The sequence below is a fragment of the Bos indicus x Bos taurus genome, chromosome 4 (assembly GCF_003369695.1).
Source record: "Bos indicus x Bos taurus breed Angus x Brahman F1 hybrid chromosome 4, Bos_hybrid_MaternalHap_v2.0, whole genome shotgun sequence".
Classification (NCBI taxonomy): Eukaryota; Metazoa; Chordata; class Mammalia; order Artiodactyla; family Bovidae; genus Bos; species Bos indicus x Bos taurus.
In genome coordinates, this window is record NC_040079.1 from 52912905 (window position 1) to 52929826 (window position 16922).

Here is a 16922-nt window from a genome sequence, read left to right on the forward strand (position 1 = left end):
TACATGCTTAAGTTCTTGCCTTTTCTGCTCCCCCATTTTTCTTAGAAGCTAATGCTCTTACTTCCATAAGAATAATCTTGCCTCAAAGTATCGTCTATCTACATGTAGTCCTTCATACTCAATACCATACCCCAAAACATTGGCAAAGTTACTGAGAAATATTTGGTTTCAATTAAAAAAAAAAAAAGACTATTTTCAAGTTTAATTTAAAAATAAAATAAAGCCACATTCTAAATTTTCAGCCAGAACTGTATGAAGTGCATGCCCTAAGCAGACGAGTTTAAAAGCCCACCACCATGGGTATATTCTGAAAGATTTTATTGTTTAAGAGGCCAAGTGCCAATTAGGCAGCAGATGCCATGGCCAGCAGCTCTCCCCAGAGACTCCCCTGGGCAGCAAGTAAGGCAGTCACAGCTTGTGCCTGTTTTTCTAAAGAGAAGTGTAGAACCTCCAAATTCTGGTCCACAGACCCCCTGCATGAGAATTACCTGAGGAAAGTAGTTATAATAACTATTCCTCAGCCTGACCCCAGATTTCTGAATCAGAAGAGTGGAGAATCTGCAATTTATCACACTCCACAGGTGCTTCTCATGCACTTAGGCCTGAGACCCCCTGATTCAAGTCTCCACAGCTTCATCCTCAGATTTTTCAGTGTGCCATGGACAAGAGGAGAAAACTTCATCCCAAGCAAGACTGGACATTCGTTAGCAAGACAAAGCCTGCACACAGCAGTCTGGAGGTGGGGTTGAACCAAGAGGCCATCGAAGCCCCCACCATTGGTTACTCATATCCATGAGTTCTTTCCTACGAATACTAGGAAGTCATCGGCGAACAGGGTGGCACTGGCTCAGTGTCACAGCCAAGTGTCCAGGTTTGGCTCCTGGGTCCACATGCCTTCTTAAGGGACTTGAGGCTGTTAGAGGACATTGCTGCAGGGTCTGTTAAGAGCTGATGGGTCTGGACTGGGCTTCACATCACCCAGGCCATGGTTTTCACTTGGCATCCATGGGAAGATTGTGTTACCAGAGGATGAGCCAAGTTTTTTTTTTTTTAATTATTAATTTTTGGCTGCACTGGGTCTTCATTGCTTCACGCAGTTTTCTCTAGTTGTGGCAAGTGGGGGCTACTCTCTAGCTGCAGTGTGTGGGCTTGTCATGGAGGTGGCTTCTCTTGCTACAGATCACAACCTCTAGAGTTGTGGCACATGGGCTTAGTTGCCCCACGGCATGTGGAATTTTCCTGGACTGAGGATCAAACCTGTGTCCCTTGCATTGGCCAGGCAGATTCTTAACCACAGGACTACCAAGGGAGTCCTTTTTTCTTCAGTTTTCTTACTGAAGAAAAAAGGTTCTCTCAGTGAACTCTTGATTTCTCAAACTGCTTCAGATTTCTTGGGGAGCAGGGATTCCTCTTCTCTATCCCCAAGTTTCCTAGTGACCATCCCCTCACCCCAGTCAAATAGCCTATTCCAGTGCTCAGGGTTCTCTTCTGTGTGTAAGGGCCCATGGCGGGGAAGAGCCTGGGACTGATCTGAAACATTGCTGTAGAAGCAGATTCCATCTTCTTGCCCTTTAGTACACAAAATCACCCAAGAAGTGACATTTATTACTGCATTCTGCTTGTGATGTGTGTTTGTTCAACAACAACAAAAAATTCAAGAAACTACATTTTCAAGATTACGTGACATGTTTCAGTTACATTAAATGTGCCTCACGGATATTTGTTTTGTTACAGCCAGTCTTGAGAAGAAGGGACAGGGACTGAAGCTAAGATAGAGTCTAAGGCCCTATTTTTTTTCCCTATGGCTGCCATTGCAATTGGTTGTCATCTAATTATCTTTATAGAGACATAGAATCCAGATGGCTAACAGGCTTTGTCAGTTTCTGTTGCTTAGAACAGCACCCAGTAGATCTTGTAGCTCACTGAGAAATGGTGATTGATTTCTGATGTGTGCAGCCCAGGGACCAGCAAGGAGAGGTGGCATCTCTGGCTTGAGGAGTTTTCAGGGACCCCCCTCAAAGTTACTCCTGGCTGGAGTAGGACAAACGGCTGTTTCCATTTGTAAGACTGGTGAACAACCACACTTCTCTTTACTCAGAGAATCCCTAGAGTATACAGCTATAGGCTGTAGTTTGTTGACACAGGAGAGGAACTGTCCCTTACATTTCCTCTCCTGTAACCTCTATAACTGTTAATAGCATCTCAATCTTTCCATCTTTCCAGGCCCTTTCCTCCATTCCATTTGCAATCAAACCCTGCCAATCCTCCTTGGCAATCAACTCCCTTCTCATCTGCATTTCCACCAGTGTTGTCCTGACTTACACTTTCAAGATCTCCTTTACATACAATGAAAATACTCTTTTGTTTCCCTGGGCTTCCCACATGGCATTGGGGTAAAGCATCCACCTGCCATTGCAAGAGATGCAAGAGACGTGGGTTTGATCACTGGGTCGGGAAGATCCCCTGGAGTAGGAAATGGCAACCCACTCCATTATCCTAGCCTGGAGAGCCTGGTGGGCTACAGTCCATGGGGTCACAAAGAGTCAGACATGACTGAGCAACTAACACTCTCACTTTCACTTTACATGTGCCAAACCCGGTTCAAAGCACTGAGAATCCCACTGTGGACAGTCCCTGCCCCCAAAGAGCTTATACTTTAGTTAAGGGAGACAGCACTCAAAGTAGACAAATACACCGTGTTGATGGTGATGAGTACCGTGAAGAAACATGAAATGGTGTAAAAGGGAGCAGAGTGGGATGATGATGTGGAATTTTATCCAAGCTGAGCACGTCAGGGAAGACCTGAATGAAGGAGCGGGGAGGGAGCCATCTAAACGTCTTGGGAAAAGGCAGTCCAGGTGGATGGAGTAGCAAGTGCAAAGGCCCTGAGGCACAGAAAAACAAACCAGGGCTTTGGAGTCAAAAGGATCCATTTTAGCTTGATGCCCTGGGGCAGATATTTCCCTTCTAGGCACTTATTTCTTCATATAAAATTGAGAATGATAATGATATGTTCTTTCTTCTGAGCTCTTGAGAGGATTCAATAAAACATTGTTCCTGGCATGTAACAGGCACTTGATATGCTGGTTCCCTTCTCTTCTCCCTTCCCCTCCATTCATCGCTAAAGCCTCCAGGTAATGCTGACTGTGGTATCTGTTTTATAGCCGGTGTTCAAATGTTTGCTGATATGAATTACAAAGGTACACATAGCTAAAAATGCTTCTCTCTTATAACAGCTGTACTTCCTTCTCTACCTTCAAGGGAGGCATTAAAAATGGTGTTCACAAAACCGTCCCAGCCATGCCCCCCACATATAACTGCTGGCTTCAAAGGGCGCTGGTGATAGGCAGATAAGAGGAGATAAGATTCTCTGGACATGGGTTCTATAATTGCTCGTGAGCTCTGTGATTCTAAGAGATGCCCCGTTTGGTTCCCTTTACACTCATTAACAGCAAAACCCTGCTGAAAACCAGCTAGTTGGTGTTGGGGTTGATCTGAGAGGAATAAAGGATTCCATGAAGGCTCTCTCATCATTTAAGGAGAGTGTGGACTTTACTGGGATTGTCAATAGAGTGTCCAAAACTGTTTCTCTATCTTTAGCCAATTCTTCCTCATGTTTCCTCCTGTACGAGAAGCCTTCTCTGCCCTGTCCCTTACACATGGCTATAGTTACTATTAAGTGTCACAGGCACCATCATTAGTATGGGCAACCTAAGCTTAGAAATGGGATGAATTAAAACCATCTTTATGAGAGTTAGATGATTTTTTCTCTGTGAGAAAGCTGAGTGGTCTACCCTTAATTAGGTAAGAAAATAACCATTTTGAGCTGAATGCTTTGGGGAGCCATCGATACAAAATAAGTTCCATCATTTCTACCTCTGTTTCCACATGACTATCTGTCTTTCAATTAAAATTTCTTTTTTTATTTTTAGACCTAAGAGTAAGCCAGAAATTTTCACTTCTCTTATTACATTTTCTAGAAAGACTTTATACAATTGAATTTTTAACCTTTTGTAGATGTATTTATGATATGATTCATAGATTTACTCAACATTAATTATTCCCTCTTCACGACTCTGAAGATAACATCAAGTAGGTTTATTTTCAGCTCCCATTTCCGTGAAAGTAAAACTTTAAGGTACATGCACAGCTTTTCCTCTTAAGAAAAGTAACCAAACCAGCTAAGCGGCAGAAAACCACTCATCATAGTTTAATAAATCACAAATAATAGTCTGATAAATTATATTTCTGTATACAATTACCTGCTTTCCTCCATGCCTCAGCCTGAAAGTCTGTCTTTTATACAGGATATAAGAGAGTTGTTATATTTAAGATACTGAAGGGCCCAAGAAAAAGGAATGACAATGGTTGGAAAATAGTCAAGGAGCTAAGAATCCATGGTGATGGGCAGGGCAAAAATGGAACTCATGAAAAAAGAAATGACTTGGGGCCTCATTCACTCACAGAATCAATTGTATCTTTGTCTATAACTAACATTTCAGAGAATGCCACTTGTCTTCTAAGGCCATTCTTTCCCTGGTATTCTCATCAGCATTGAGACAGAGGGATCCCATTATGTGATCTTACTACTTAGGTACTCACAAGTAGAATTTCATCTTTAAAATTGTCAAAAGAATTTTAGTCTTATCTAGTCTTCCAAGAAAGCTATAACATGAACAATGCCAGTAACAATTATGCAACTAAATTGTCCTTATGAGAATTTTAAAAAATCAATTTTGCCAGTTTATATTCATTGTGACTCATTTCCATATAAATGATCTGACTTTATTCTGTCTAAAAATAATTTGTTTTTTGGTTGAGAAATTTGCAGTTCTTGAAAGGTAGTTAGGCTGAGCTATTTGAAGCCATGTTGGTATGTGCTGGGTTTTTTTTTTTTTTTAATTATAATTCTCTCTTTTTCTGTTTGGCAGTGTATCAGTTACAGCAAGAGGCCCCTCGTCCCAAGAGGATCATTTGTCCTGGGGAGGTCAGTACTCAGCTATTTCCAATACACCTCATTAAATATGATGAATGGTCAGCACTGTGTTCATATTGGAGAGCCTTCAGAGTTACTGAGAGTTGATTTCTATTAATGTTTAAATGTCATCAGATTTAACATCTAAATAATCTATATTTTGAAATCGTGTTATTTGAAAAATACTAACTTGTAATAAGAAGTCTTACATTTTTCACCACTGCAGAGGTAAATTAAGCATCTTTTTGTAAACTCCCCAAAATGTGTATTCTGTTTTTTCTTTGCTCCTGCAATTTGATACTTTTATTGCTTTTTTTATTATGAAATGCTTCCAGCAGAGAAAATGCAGAGAATGATAAATATCTGGACACTCTCAACACCCATATTTAGCAAACCCCTATGCTTTGTCATATTAAAAAAAAATCCCTATGAGAAGAGTGACTGCGTTTTTATTCTTGGAGATAAGCTTAAAAATATATTGACTCATAAAAATGCTTCCTAGCCATAGAACTTTCCCTGGCCCGCTTTTACTTGTCAGTTCTCTTATCATCTGATGCCAGAAAGATTGGAAAGGCAAGATGTTTTCTGGTTTTATGCTGACCAGTTGCTTTAATAGCCAGACTAAAATCCTTCAAACAAAGGTCTATGGGTCCTTGCTTGGTTTTCTTAGTATGATTTTGCTTAAATACAGAGTAGCAAATTTCTTTTAAAGCTTCACATCTGCCTGATCAGGGGGGAAGACTCTTAATTCCAATAACCTTGAGAGTCATCCTTGACATCAGGACTTTCTGGCAGACTGACTAGATCTGTTTTTTTAATCTGTCTCAAAGACTTAGGTACATATGTACCCACAACCAGAGCCAACTTACTACTGTTTCATAAATGCTTCTACGGGAAGTCTTACTTCTGTGGAAAGGCACTGAAGTTCATCGAGTAGTCTGAATTTTAATAGAGTGAATATTCTCATCCCAGGAGTATCACTTGGGAGGAGAAAATATTTGATCTGAAAGGAAAAATTCAGAATGAGGTCAGATCTTTATTTGGTGGTATGGTCTTGTCTGTCACTTACCCTGCTGACTGATGTCCCTTGGTTTTTCAGTAATATCCAAATAAGAGAAGATTGCGATAAATAACAAAATTTTTAATGAGAAGTTTTAATTAGGGTATTTTGGGTGGGCATTAAGAAACAAGTTATTAAAAATTCCTTCAGTCCTACCTTATACTTTATACTACTACTTTATAGTATACTTTATACTTCATATAAAGTTTATACTTTATACTTAGTATTTTGCCATCAGAAAAAAATATAACCATGTATAGGGAGTTAGAGAACTTTCAATGTCTCTATGAAAAGAATGTTTGTGAAATTAGAATTCAACGGAAGTCTCTTCCTCACTCTCTCAGTTGCACTGGCTCTTTGTGACCTTCAGGACTGTAGCCCACCAGGTTTCTCTGTCCATGGAATTCTCCAGGCAAGAATACTGGAATTGGTTGCTATGCCCTCCTCCAGGAGATCTTCCTGACCCAGGGATTGAACGCTAGTCTTCTGTGTCTCCTGCATTGTAGGCAGATTCTTTACCCACTGAGCCATTGGGGAAGCGCACAGTCTCTTCCTAGAGTTATTAATAAAAAGTCTACTTGCAAAGTCTGGCACCAGAACTCGTAACCCAAGGAGATAGTAAATGTTCATTTGTTCATTTATTTTATATGTGTGTATTATATATAATATAGAGGGAGCCTACTCTGTTCTGACTTTCATCTAAGTGTTGGGAATACAGCAAAGAACTTGGCTATTGGTATCTTGAGATTTTATTAATTGCATGTAGTTAAAGGTATATTTAAGATATTATCTGTGTTTTGGGGTATAAAAGAGAGAAAGAAAGAGAGAATAGAAAGAAAGAAAGAGTCCAAGCACTTCTTTGTTTCTCAAAATCTTGGAATCATGTCCATCATCCTATAAGCCAGGTAGAAGGTTAGCAGTGGAGATGAGTGGATTCAGATTAGCTTCATGAAGGCTCTTCACAGAGTTCTGCTTAAACTCTTCAGATATCCAGTGGGCCGAGGGGCCACTGCCTGTTTCTTTAATGTCACACTTGCATCAGAAGGGAGTGCCCCAGAGGCCTTAGCAGAGCAGAACTGTGTGCCACGAGCCACCACCATCTGCTATGACTGAAGGATATGGCTCACATGCAGCCGTTTTCTTCCTTCTCTCTTGTCTTCTAAACCAAGCTTTTCACCTTTTGACATTTATAAATCTGATTCATTAATAAGTTATGTCTGGTGGATGCTGGATTCCTAGGTAACTTTGCCCCTAGGAATTCCGTATCTCATTTCTGCCACGAAACCTAACATGAAATGGACGTTCATGGGCTCTATTTCCTCAGCAGGTGGCGCGGGGCCCATCCAGTCAGGCAGGTGTCGGGCAATAAAGGGCCGAAAGTGCTGGAGCGACAGGTGCTGCTGAAATGAGCGCCAGTGTAGCTTCAGGGCCCTTTGTCCTTCCATGCAAATAATTCCTGCACACATTGCTCAGTCTCCCAGGACTTGGCCTCCTCCTAGTGAAGGCCCCTCTTGGATGCTGGGGAAGCCATTGCTTCTGCTGCAGAGGATGTTTGAGCAGACAGCTCTGTGCCTTGTTGTACACCTGTGTGCTCAGGGGGCGTGCCTAATGAAGACAGAAAGCCTTTCAGCTTGAGTGTGTGGCCAGAGAGACTGAAGCTTTATTAACATATTTACATGAAGCCGCCGTAAAAGCTGTTTCTTTTGAAAACCCTTCTCCTGTCAGCCACCTTGTCCCTGGCATGCCACACCGGCCATGTTGCTCCAACACACTCCATCTCTTTTGTTTCTCTGATGACTAATAACCTCCCAGGCTGTGGGCCTCTCTCAGGTCTGGGTCCTCCCACTGAATGCGATAAATTCCACATTAGAGCACCAAGCGAGTCTGCAGTTACCAAGTCATGGAACACTGTTGTTCAAGGGTTACAGACACAGGCCAACCTGACTTGCATGCTTGGTGGCTCTCGATGAATACTGACCACCTAGTGGACTTTGTTGGAGAAGTAGCAGATCAAGGGTACAGACTGATTGAACAGGTGAAATCCAGTAAGCTTTGCAAACCCAGGAAGGGGAGCCTGGCTGCACAGTCACTTGAACTTGTCTGCAATCCTTGTTCTACCACTTTCTAGCTACTTGAGTTAGAGCCAAGCACCTACTCTTCTCCAAGGGATTAGGTCTACCCCCAGGGCAAACAGCTACTTTGCAGGGTGTTATAAGTGGGATCTATGCGTCAAGCATCTAGAATGGTGCCTGCACACTGTGGATACTCAGTGTTGACTCATGGCAGATTCAGAAATCTGTGAAGAGCAAGTTCTGAGAGAGTCATTAAGGACATAGTCAGAGCAAGGACAGTATTTGCTGGATGTGAAAGCAAGAAAGGCAGTGCTCAAGAACAAAGCAAGGTGCCTGGGTCAGGGATTGAGCCTCAAGGTAAAAAGATACTGAGGATGAGGGACAGAGTACAAGCTGAACGACAGCTGTGGCACCGATTGAGTCGGGTAAGGTTAGTTACTGAAATAACAGTCCATTGCTTTCTTGAGATTTATTGCAGTAAATTAATATTTATTGAGCAGCCCAGCACCTGGCCTTCTCTACCAGCATTTTCTGAGTGTTCCATGCCAAGAGATGCAAAACATCTACCAGGATGCAAAATTTCACTTCCCCTTTCTGTCAATTGTCAACCAGTCATCTCCTAAGCATTTTTTAATTACCAAACGGGTACCTGGGTGGTCTGCCAGAAATTGTGCAGAATATTGACTCTCAAATGTGTGTCTCTAGCTGAGACCTCTCCTGTGGGCTCCAAACACCTCGCTCCATCTGCCTACATGATCTTTTCAAGTAAATGTCCTACAGGTCATCTCTAGTCTAGTGTTCAAAGGAGAACTTTGAACAAGGACAAAGAATAACTTTGAACAAGAACAACTTTGTCCTTGGACCCCACTCCATTAAACGACACCTAACTTCAGAGACCTAAATGCCTATTTTTCCCACATTCACCCTTTTCTCATAGCAAGTTTCGATTTTGCCTCCAAATATATTTGGCATTTGTCACTGTTCTCTGTCGCCAGGACTACCCTGTGGTTTGGCTCATCATCGTTTCTTACCTGGATTATTTTTTAAATCTATTCATTTGGCTGCACTGGGTCTAGGCTGCAGTATGCAGACTCTTAGTTGTGGCATGTGGGATCTAGTTCCCTGCTGCTGCTGCTGCTAAGTCGCTTCAGTCGTGTCCGACTCTGTGCGACCCTATAGACGGCAGCCCACCAGGCTCCCCCGTCCCTGGGATTCTCCAGGCAAGAACACTGGAGTGGGTTGCCATTTCCTTCTCCAATGCATGAAAGTGAAAAGAGAAAGTGAACAGGGGTCAAACCCCAGCCACTGCATTGGGAGCACAGGGTCTAAGCCACTGGACCACCAGAGAAATCCCTCTTACCTGGATTATTGCCACTCAGCAGCCTCCAGTTTCATATCCCTGCTTCCACTGTTGGCACTCTTGCTGATACACAGACACACACACAAACACACACACACACACCATTCTTCAAACAGAAGCCCAAACCATCACTGTTAGGTATAAATCCAATAGCTTCCCTTCACTCTTAAAAGGAAGACCTCACCCTGCCTATGCGCCCTGGTGTGGCTGCTGCCTTCCTCACAGTCCTGTCTGTACCACGATTCTCTGAGCGCACTGCCTTGCAGCCCCATTAGTTCTTGCTCCCATCCATCAAACAGACCACAGTGCCCCTGCCACAGGGCCTTTGCATTTGCCCTTTGCCTGAAATTCTTGTCCTTGAGTCTTCTACATGTCCAGATTTCAGATCAAACTTTATCTAATAACTGAAGCCCTTCTTGAGCCCCCTAAAAATTAGTACCTACAGATCTCTCTCGTATCACCCTGTTTGTTTTGTTTATATAGTTAATACAATCTCTAATACACTTTTGACCATATTTAATTGTTTCCTTGTTGTCTGTACATCTTTCTCAGAAGAATACAAAAACCAGAGACATCACTAGTCTTAATCATGGGTACTTCCCTAGTATTGAGCCCAGAGCCAAGCAGCAGTGGGCAGTCAGTAAATATATGGTAAAATGATGAAAAAAAGAGACTGCTATCTTAAGGAATTTTGAACTCTCAAACTGTTACTAATAGCATATCAGATTTACTCCATGCTGTTATTAGGGGAGTCAGTTGGACTTTTGGCTGTTGTTAACGTTCTTACGTAAGTACAGACTAATATTTTTTCCTGCAACATTCTAAATTTCTTTTTGACTTTTCCAAAAGGCCAAAATGTTAAGATTTACTTGTATGACTAAAGTCAAGTTCCTCAGAATTAAATAAAGAATACAAAATATGCAGAAATTCTTTTGTGACTGTAAATGATTTGGTGTCATGTCATTCTTTTTTGAAATTGCTGTAGTGAATATGGGATTCTAAAAGGCAATTTCAAAAAAGGGAAATAAATTACATACTATCATTTTAAATTGTTCTCCATTTTATGCAGCTTTACTCCCCCTCTCCCTTACCATAGAATAATTTATTTTGGAAAAAATATTTTAATGCAACAGTGAATTCTAGAACTAAGGTTTTTAGCATTTATGGTCAGAACCAGTTTTTTTTTTTTTTTCTTGATTATCAGAAGTTAAGCCAAATACGGAGGATAGTGATCTATCTTAAATTTTTAGCAGTAATCCCTTATTTTACCTCCTAGTGATTAGTACTCACTTTTTAAATATTACCTTTTGTGCCCCTTCTCCTTTTCTGTGCATTTTCTCTAGTTTTTGGTGTTCGTAAATAGCTACCCATTTAATCTCTTCTACTTTATTTGTGAAAACTGTTGTTTTAAACCTGCAAAAGCATTTCATCATTAAACTTTTTAAAATTTGGTTCACCATGCCTAGATTTCACAGTCTCACAATCTTGTCGCTTTAGGTATTTGTCTTGTCCTGGGCATGTCTGGAAGATCTTAACCAGCCATGTTGATTGGCTGTATCATTCTCAGCTAACTCTGCTGCTGCTGCTGCTGCATCGCTGCAGTCGTGTCTAACTCTGTGCGACCCCATAGCCGGCAGCCCACCAGGCTCCCCCGTCCCTGGGATTCTCCAGGCAAGAACACTGGAGTGGGTTGCCATTTCCTTCTCCAATGCATGCAAGTGAAAAGTGAAAGTGAAGTCGCTCAGTCGTGTCAGACCCTCAGCGACCCCATGGACTGCAGCCCACCAGGCTCCTCTGTCCATGGGATTTTTCCAGGCAAGAGTACTGGAGTGGGGTGCCATTGCCTGCTCCACTCAACTAACTCAGTACATTTCAAATCACAGGTTTAAAATAAACTCAGAGAGGTTTTCTAATATTCTACCATCCTCCCCACTTTCTTCTTCTATTCATTGAAAATAAGTGTTTTTGAGCAAATGTACATCAGAGCAAACAAGAAAAGTCTACTGCTTCAAGACATCAAGATAAGCTATGTCTTTAATGTAATGAGATTGATTCTATAAGCCACAAACAAAAACCAATCCCATTACCTTTTAATTGGCTTTATGTGTAGTAATCAGAAGGCTATTCCTTCCCTGATCAGAAATATTTCTCTTTTTTTCATCCTAGACTTTCTCCACCAGTCTCTTTTTCCCTCCTTAATATTGACACAACCTAGAATAAAGGGCGCTTGCCATCATTATTACTTTCAGACTTTCATCTCACTCCCTAACACAGTAAAGCTTTTTGCTTGATGTGATTTTATCCTGCTTGGCTTGTAGACCCACTGTTGTAAAGGGGGAAAACCTTCTCATAAAACTAATGTTTAAAAATTTTTTAGACATATGAGTTTTATTGTTTTCTAAAGTTAGAACTAAGAGTTTTGCACTTCTTTAAATAAAAAGCTTCTTTTTTATTAGCAAGTGATGCTGTCTACCAAAATACATGACCTTCCTTCCAAATTTACTCTTTGGAATATTTTGAATTTCTTCTAATAGGGCATAGACTTTGCACATTTGCACCTAGAAAATATTTATTCATTTCCAAGGTGATGGCGTGAGCAGAGGATAAGGGCTCTTGAGGACAAGCTGCTATAGAATTTAGAGGCTCAGGAGCTCTGAGTCGAGGGGACAGATGACTAAACTTGGAGAGGGCTGCCAAGGAACATCCATGTAAGGTGGGTATGAACTGAGGCAAAAGTGGAAGGTTTTTTCCCTTAAAACAGAATAAGGAAAATGAAGGAGAGTTAACAGTGATTGATAATTTGTAACATTTCTTAAGGAGTTACTTGTTTTAGTCCTTGAGTCATGTCCAGCTCTTTTGCAAACCCCTGGACTGTGTTGGCCAGGCTTCTCTGTCCATGGGATTTCCCAGGCCAGAATACCAGAGTGGATTGCTGTTTCCTTCTCCAGGGGATCTTCCCAACCGAGGGATCAAACCTGCATCTGCATTGCAGGCAGATTCTTCACTGCTGAGCCATCAGGGTAACCCTGAGAAGCTACTAGTAGAGATGAGTTACTACATTGTGTGCATGCATGCTAAGTCACTTCATTTGTATCTGACTCTACGACCCCATGAACTGTAGCTCACCAGGCTCCTCTGCCCATAGGATTCTCCAGGCAAGGATTCTGGAGTGGGTTGCCATGTCCTCCTCCAGGAAATTTTCCCAACCCAGGGATTAAATGCACATTTCTTATATCTCCTTCATTGGCAGGCAGATTCTTTTACCACCAGCACCACCTAGGAAGCCCACATTGTGTAGTTAGTGCTTTGTTTTGTTTTTTAGAAAGGAATAACTGACAGCATCATGGATTCTGTCATCTTCACTTAGTCTGTGATAGCTATAACCCAAGATACCATCACTCACAGATGGGGGCAGGAGAGGGGTGGTCCAGACTGAGGGCATGGTGGTTATGAGGTAATGCCCCCATACCAATAGCTGTCTAGATGGCATGTCTGCTGTGTGACTCAGAGGTCAGGCCCATCAAAATTTCAGGTGTGGCCAGGACCGTCTGGGATAGGTACATAGCGCTGGATGCACAAGTGAGATTTTAAAGACATGCTTCACATTTGACTCATCTGGTTAAACATTAACTGAGAAATAATGCTCATAAAGGCAGTTACACTTTGCCCCGAGCAAGCCATGTTTCCTAGAGTAGTGTGGTCTGGCTAACCAAGCAGTGAGATGTTTGGGAAAAAAAAAGAAAAACACACGGATGGCACCGTCTCAGACTGTGCAGATTTGACTGTGGCGACTATACGGGATATTGCCTAATTATTTACTGCTGTCCATCTTTCCATAGTAATGAGTGCTAACACATATGAGTGACTTACTGCACACCGAGCGCTGGGTTGAAAAGTTTCACATACGTAATTTCTCATAATAGTGCCATGCGATTGTTATCTGTCTCATTTTACAAGAGGAAATGAGACAAAGAGCACAGGAAGGGCAGAGCCAGTCAGTCTCAGATGGTCCAAATCCAGGACTTGGCTTCTAACCCAGTGATTTTGAAAGTGTGGTCCCAAGACCAGCAGCAGCAGCAGCAGCATCACCAGGGAACCTGTCAGAAATGCGGATTCTTCTGGCCCACCCCAGACCAACGGTCTGGGTCTTAACAAACCCTGCTGGTCATCCTGATGTTTGCTCAAGTGTGAGGACCGCTGCTGGAGCCATTGTTCTCACTTCCTCTACTTTCTTTTTTGTTTTTAATTGAAGCATAGTTGATTTATAATGTTGTGCTAGTTTCTGGAGTATAGCAAAGTTATTCCATTTTACAAATATGTAATATATATATTCTTTTTCAGAGTCTTTTCCATTATAGGTCATTAAAAGATATTGAATATAGTTCTTGTGCTATACAGTAAATCCTTGTTGTTTATCTGTTTTATATATAGTAGTATGCCTCTGTTAATCCCAAGCTTCTAATTTATTCCTCCCTTGCTTTCCCCTTAGGTAACCATAGTTTTATTTCTATATCTGTGAGTCAGTTTCTGTTTTGTAAATAAGTTCATTTTTATCATTATTTTAGATTCCATATATAAGTAATATACGGTATTTGTCTTTATCTTTTTGACTTACTTCACTTTGTATTTAATATGATAATCTCTAGATCCCTCCATGTTGCTGCAATGGCATCATTTCATTCTTTTTATGGCTAAGTACCTTCCATTTATGTATGTACCAGATCTTCTTTATCCGTTCATCTGTCAATAGACATTTAGGTTGTTCCCATGGGTTGGCTACTGTAAATAGTGCTGCCAGAAATATTGGGGTGTGTGCAATTTTTCAAGTGAGTCACTCTCTCTACTTTCTGTTTCATGCTGCTTTCCCTGTACCCTGGAGCAGATAGAAGAATCAAGATGCTTTCTCTCCTGGTGACGTTTACTGTTTGCCCAGCACTGGACTAGACTTTTCATGAACTTCAAAGTCAGTGCCAAGTCATCCCCTGGATGCCTTTTCTTTTCTGGATGTACTTCCTCCTTGATGTTATTTTCCATTCGTTAAAAATATTTTGCCTTTGCCTCTCTTCTTTGCTATGTCTAGCTTTCCCATGCCCTCATCTGTTGCAGGGGCCAAGTATGAATCTTTGTTAGGGGAATGGTCAGTGCTTAATTTAACCTGGTTTTCTACATCCACCACTCCTTTCCCAAAAAGCTATTCTCCTCAGTCTTATGTTTGTATGACTAATTAACAAAAATGTTCAAATTCAGTTCTAGTCAGGTGATTTGTACTTATGTTCATCCATATTCAATATACATTCTTATGAACTCCAGTTCTTCTTTGATGTTTTCCTTACCTTGCTCAGCTCAGTTCAGTCGCTCAGTTGTGTCTGACTCTTTGCAACTCCATGACTACTGGAAGAACCATAGCTTTGACTAGATGAACCTTTGTTGACAAAGTAATGTCTCTGCTTTTTAATAGGCTGTCATAGCTTTTCTTCCAAGGAGCAAGCGTCTTTAATTTCATGGCTGCAGTCACCATCTGCAGTGATTTTGGAGCCCAAAAAAATAAAGTCTCTCACTGTTTCCATTGTTTCCTCATCTATTTGCCATGAAGTGATGGGACCAGATACCATGATCTTCGTTTTCTGAATGTTAAGCTTTAAGCCAACTTTTTCACTCTCCACTTTCACCTTCATCAAGAGGCTTTTTAGTTCCTCTTCACTTTCTGCCATAAGGGTGGTGTCATCTGCATATCTGAGGTTATTGATATTTCTCCCAGCAATCTTGATTCCAGCTGTGTTTCATCCAGCCCAGCGTTTCTCATGATGTACTCTGCATATAAGTTAAATAAGCAGGGTGACAATATACAACCTTGATGTACTCCTTTCCCTATTTGGAACCAGTCTGTTGTTCCATGTCCAGTTCTAACTGTTGTTTCTTGACCTGCATACAGATTTCTCAGGAGGGAGGTCAGGTGGTCTGATATTCCCATCTCTTTAAGAATTTTCCACAGTTTGTTGTGATCCACATAGTCAAAGGCTTACCTAGTAGATGTGTACAAATCCCAGCTAAATTTACTCTTCCTTTCAATGAACCTTTGAATTAATAAAAGTAATAAGTCCATTATCATTATGTCAGGAGTACTTTGAAATATATTTCTGTTTTCCAAGTGCTAGTCACTTCACTCAGTGAATCATCTGTGTGCTCATTGAGTAGCTCTCAATTCAGAATTGTAGGCAACTCATTTACCAGTGAAAGCCAGTCCAGTGCTGATGCTGTCTGGGCCGTGCCTCTTCGCCTCAGTCTACCACTCCTTTTGTTGTTCCCAGCTTGATTGGCACCATTGATAATCAATCATCTTTGGCTGTGTCCTCTGACAAGCCACAGTCTTGGAATTAGCTCTCAGTATGCCATATCTCCCTGTCTGGTTGGCAAGAATAGCCAGCTTGCTTTCGTGATAGTATCTCTTTCTTCTTCCTGTTTACAGGGCCAGTGTCATCTCCCCATCTACTGTGGGAGGAAATTAAATATCCTTGGCACAGCCCCACAAAGGCATGCTGGTTACCATCCAGACCTTGTGTCCTCCTAGATAATTACACATCAATTGTTTGACGAATTGTTCTTGTATCTCCCTGGGTATTTCTACTGCGTCTATAATTACACTTTTCTGGTTGTCCCTCTGCTCTGCTGTGATCCTCCAAGTTCCATGACTCTCAAAGACCATGTTTAATGATGGTGCAGCAGCACCTTTCAATTCAAGGATGCAGATCAGGTCCCTTAGGGTTTCAGTATTCTTTGATTGTTTAACAGTATAATTCAACCGTTTGCTGTCTTCCTTCACTTTGATTTTTCAAGTTGGCATCAGTAGACCATAGATTAAAACTTAATGATTCTTTCCTCCCTGTGCAGTAAGAGACAGCAGGACGTGAACACAAATAGATGATTTGACCACCATTAAATAAAAAGGCCATTTGAGGCATTGGCAAATGCCCTGAGTTTTGAGCTAACTATAAGATGTCCTGAAAATGATTTTTGAGAATGGACTCCAATGTGTGTTAGTCTAGAATAGCCATTGGCAAACAATTGTCTACCAGCTATTTTTGTAAATAAAGTTTTATTAGAACACAGCAATGCTCATTCCTTTATGTATTATCTGTGACTGCTTTTATGCTTCCATGTTGAGTCCTGGAGACAGATTGTATGGTCCTCAAAGCCTAACATAGTTACTATCTTATTCTTGCCAGAAAAAGTTTCGTGACCCCTAGTCTTGTATTAGAAATAACTTTGAAGAGTTAATACAGGCAAAGCACTCAGAACAGTGACATTTATCTGTGGGAAGTATTGGTCTTTAATTTCTACCATTTCCCAAGCACTTGTATAAATGTTAGCCAGAAGAAGAACTTTAGTTCTGTAGTTTAGGATGGATTTGACCCCAAGTGATTATGAGAAACATTTTGACCTTCATGTTTATTGTCT

General features: G+C 41.2%; 1 protein-coding gene across 1 annotated transcript in view; it reads left to right on the forward strand.

The window, feature by feature from the left end:
* The window catches only part of CHN2 (chimerin 2), a 339759-nt gene that overhangs the window by 169401 nt on the left and 153436 nt on the right, over positions 1–16922 (forward strand). The window contains exon 3 of the mRNA XM_027539419.1: positions 4932–4987. Coding sequence (XP_027395220.1) covers positions 4932–4987 — 56 coding nt within the window. The remainder of the gene's footprint in view (positions 1–4931; positions 4988–16922) is intronic.